This window comes from Austrofundulus limnaeus, unplaced genomic scaffold (assembly GCF_001266775.1).
Source record: "Austrofundulus limnaeus strain Quisiro unplaced genomic scaffold, Austrofundulus_limnaeus-1.0 Scaffold265, whole genome shotgun sequence".
NCBI classification, from domain to species: domain Eukaryota; kingdom Metazoa; phylum Chordata; class Actinopteri; order Cyprinodontiformes; family Rivulidae; genus Austrofundulus; species Austrofundulus limnaeus.
In genome coordinates, this window is record NW_013952667.1 from 735,168 (window position 1) to 738,991 (window position 3,824).

Sequence of the window (3,824 nt, forward strand, 5' to 3'; positions counted from 1 at the left end):
CTTTTAAGCCCTGCCTCCATGTGACTGATACTCACATCACATGGCTATCGTTGACACCTAATTAACACTTATTGTTAGCAGGGGGTGGAGTGATACTGGCAATGGCCGCACTGTAGGAGGGGGACAACTGAAAACGGAGGCCTCCACCTCTGTATTGCACCTTATTCAAAATCAATGCGGTCCCACGGCCCTCTGCGGCCCACAGTTAAAAACTGTTGTTCTTTTGAGGCCCTCAAGGTGACACTCACGGCCCACAATTGGGCCGCGGCCCATAGGTTAAGAATCTCTGATCTAAAGCACTGATTAGTCTCTATAGATTGATTTACCTGTATTAGCTTTGTAGAGAGACCTAGTGTGAATGTGAGTGTGTGTGAATGGGTAAATGAGGGCACAGATTATTGTGTAAAACWCTTTGGGTATTCTGTTTGGATAGAAAGATGTTATATAAGTACAGTCCGTTTACTGTAAAAACAATATAATGCCTGTATTATGTCTTTGAATATGCCTATATTAGATATTTGTAAAAATCGCTGTCTGTTCCTATTTGCATTTACTGTATTTTATTCATGTATAATACTAGAAATTTAACCCTAGAAATCATTCATAAAGTAAGGGGTAGTATATACATGGGTTATTGGCGATTAGATTTTCTGTGCTTTTTAAGCTCAAAAAATGATGATCGTATCATACATGAATAAATATGGTAATTGATTTGTGTTTCCTGTATGCCTTTATTATTATTATTATTATTATTGTTATTATTATTATTATTGTTGTATTCTTTATTTTTCTTAGGTTGAAGCTCCGTTTGTCCCAAAGTTCAAAGGACCTGGCGACACCAGCAACTTCGACGACTATGAAGAGGAGGAGATCCGCGTCTCCTTCACTGAGAAATGTGCCAAGGAGTTTGCTGAGTTCTAAAATTTAGAGAAAATGAGAAAAAAATGGAAGTAAGGTCGAGTTAAAGTTAGGCTGGTCAAGAGGGGACACTAAAAAAAGTCTATTGTCTCCTGTCTAAATACAAGCACCAGCTACAAAAATGGGGGAAATGAAAGAGATCGGAGACCGATAACCAGCAGTGTTGCCTTTTTTGTTGTATTTTATTTATTATTCTCTTATTTATGAATCCCTTTATAATGAGGCTGTGTTTCATGGGTGTCAGGAACCCCCAYGTACTTCAATTTGCCTCTACACATTTTCACCCAAGATCTTCCCTTTTTTCTGTACAATTCATCTTTTACTCTTTTTTTTTTGGGGCCACAACATTATAGTCGTTACATGAACCTGAGTCCACGCTCACAGATGACTCATTTAAACCGGCAACACAATCTTTGCTTGGTGAACAAAACACACACTCATAAGGTAAATATGTTGTGCATATTTTATCTTAATGTGTTTCTCCCTTATCAATGATAAGACATTTTAAGGCATGAGGGGCCAAAAGACAGATGACAAAAAAATAAATAAATAAAGCTGTTTATTATGTAATTCCATCTATTGTTATATCATTGTTGTTGTATTCAGACTGTACATATCTGCAGCACTTCATTTTTAAATGTTAATAGACACTAGTGGCTCCACTGAAACCATGTATGCTAACAAATAAGGAAATACGAATAAAGGAATTTTTGCTTTACTGGTTTGGCAAAAACACCTCAACATAATGGAAACTCAGGTTTGAACATATCATTTAAAAGACATTTATCTACATGAAGCTTAAGAATCAGCTGGTAAAACTTCTTTTACAGACACGATTTGGGAATTTAAAGTTTGGCTTCAAAATTACAAAGGAACAAAAAGGGACTATTTAGACTTTTAGTTGGTGTCTTCCACAGTTCTCCCTTCCAGATGATTTGAGTTTTGCTAACTTGGCAAGTTTTGATAATAATGATAAAAAAGCACTTCCTGTTTCAGCTCAGAGTTCACGTTCTGCTTGTAATGAATCAACCACTCTGACTTAAATAGACCGTCTGAGGCAGACCACCTCAAACGTCTTCTGACTGATGGTCCTCAGTATTTTGTCCCATACAAACGGCAGTCTGAATAATATACTTTATCTTCATCTCGCCCACCACTCTCCATGTAACCATCTATAACATGTACCTGAAACTCTATTTCTGGGTTCAATTTTTGCTAACTTTCTGGTTGTGTGTGTGTACGGTGGTGATAATTAAAAAAAGTGATGATTTAAAGAGGATTGGTACTTTATTAAAAGAGGAAGCGCACCAGGGGGTGAATRGTTCTTGTTTTGTGGAGACACAAATGTGTTCTTAGTGCACTGGGCAGTAAAATACCACAAACAGCACCTCATGTGGCCAGGGTCAGAGAGCAGAGTGTTTCAATAATGTCCAGAATAGGGGTCATTGTTAGATTTTAATCATGGGAATTTGTTTAAAAGAAACATGACACCTGTGTCAGTTTTAAACTTGAAATAGAATTTCCTTATGACTGCGTTTTGAACACGAGAAGGATGAAACTGTTTGATTTAATCATGTTAAGCTCCGGACATAATTTACTCTTGTGAGTCCCTCATGTTTGAAATGGCTCAGRAATGGGGAAAAATATAACAAAATGTGTCTCAGAATTACACGTGTAATGTTGAAATGACAACATGAAGGATGTTTGTTATTTTATCTTTTTATTTCCTTTAAGGTGGGCTTTTCAGTTTCACAAAAAAAAACATTTTTCCGTATAGGAGAGAGCCTCTCGCTAACACCCACCCCACCCCCAACTCTCTTTATAAATGGCCCCAGATTTACAGTGTGGCAATTTGTCTCAAATGCAGATGCATCAATATCTGGTGATTAAGTGAAGGTCTGAGATGGACTCTTCAAAGATTTGTTAGAAACTGTAGTTTTAAAGAGGCTTCCAGCAGAAAAACAGCAATTATCTAGCTATTTTTTATATATGTTATTATNATACATACACTGTATGGGGGAAAAGCAGTTTGCAAACACACGAGGCTGACTCCAAACAGTAACGCTAATGTTAGAAGCTAAGATCTGGTGTAGGTGTTGTAAACGACTCCCAGCTACAACCACAACCATTTTTAGCACAAACTCTTTAAAACTGTCAGAATTACAGCAATTTTAGTGTTTTCAAAACCAGTTAGCTGTGGCAATCTGTAGATCCCATGATTGCTTCCTGCAAGTTTCATTAAAATCCTATCACTGTTTTCTAAAATATTTTACTAACAAACAAACAGTACTGACTCCAATTTGTTAATGGCAAAATTTTAAGCTCAAAATATGTGTTTGGAATCAGTCTCAGCTACTACCACATCAAAAGTTAGGTTAATGTTCATAGAGTTTACTGAATTGTTCTTATTATGAAAGTCAGTCACTTGTGGATGTACATTCTGGGATTACTTTCTGCAAATATTTAGGAAAACGTGTCCTGTGGTAAATTTAAATCTAAAGTAACGAAGCTGAATCAAGCCCAAGACTATGGTCATGGTGTCATTTTTCCAAAAGAGGGTCAATTATAAACATGCACAAATGACAACAGTAAATCTGGGGCTTGTGTTATAAATGTGTCTCCGTTTCTCACAATCTGAGCCTGAAATTTTTTCTCTTTTGCCAATTTGACTCATCATATTCAGTTTTCCACTACAGTTTTCTCCTCTTTCCCACCGGAGAGAAACAGCAGAAAAAAATCCAACGTTACTGATAAGTCTGAAGTCATTTTGAGAGAGAAAAGTTTGAATGAAGCTGCACACTTCTGTTAGTCACAAAACATTGTTTACGTCTCTTCTTCATATTTCCTTCATTTCATATTTAGTATTGATCATTCTGCAGAAAATGTTATGTTTTATGATATTATGT

At 36.4% G+C, this 3,824-nt stretch overlaps 1 protein-coding gene across 1 annotated transcript in view; it reads left to right on the top strand.

The window, feature by feature from the left end:
- LOC106526233 (cAMP-dependent protein kinase catalytic subunit alpha) overlaps nt 1-2,195 on the top strand; it is a gene marked incomplete in the record, with an annotated part of 41,398 nt that extends 39,203 nt beyond the window's left edge. The window contains 1 exon segment of the mRNA XM_014020796.1: nt 796-2,195. Coding sequence (XP_013876250.1) covers nt 796-921 — 126 coding nt within the window.
- Between the last annotated feature and the right edge of the window lie 1,629 nt (nt 2,196-3,824).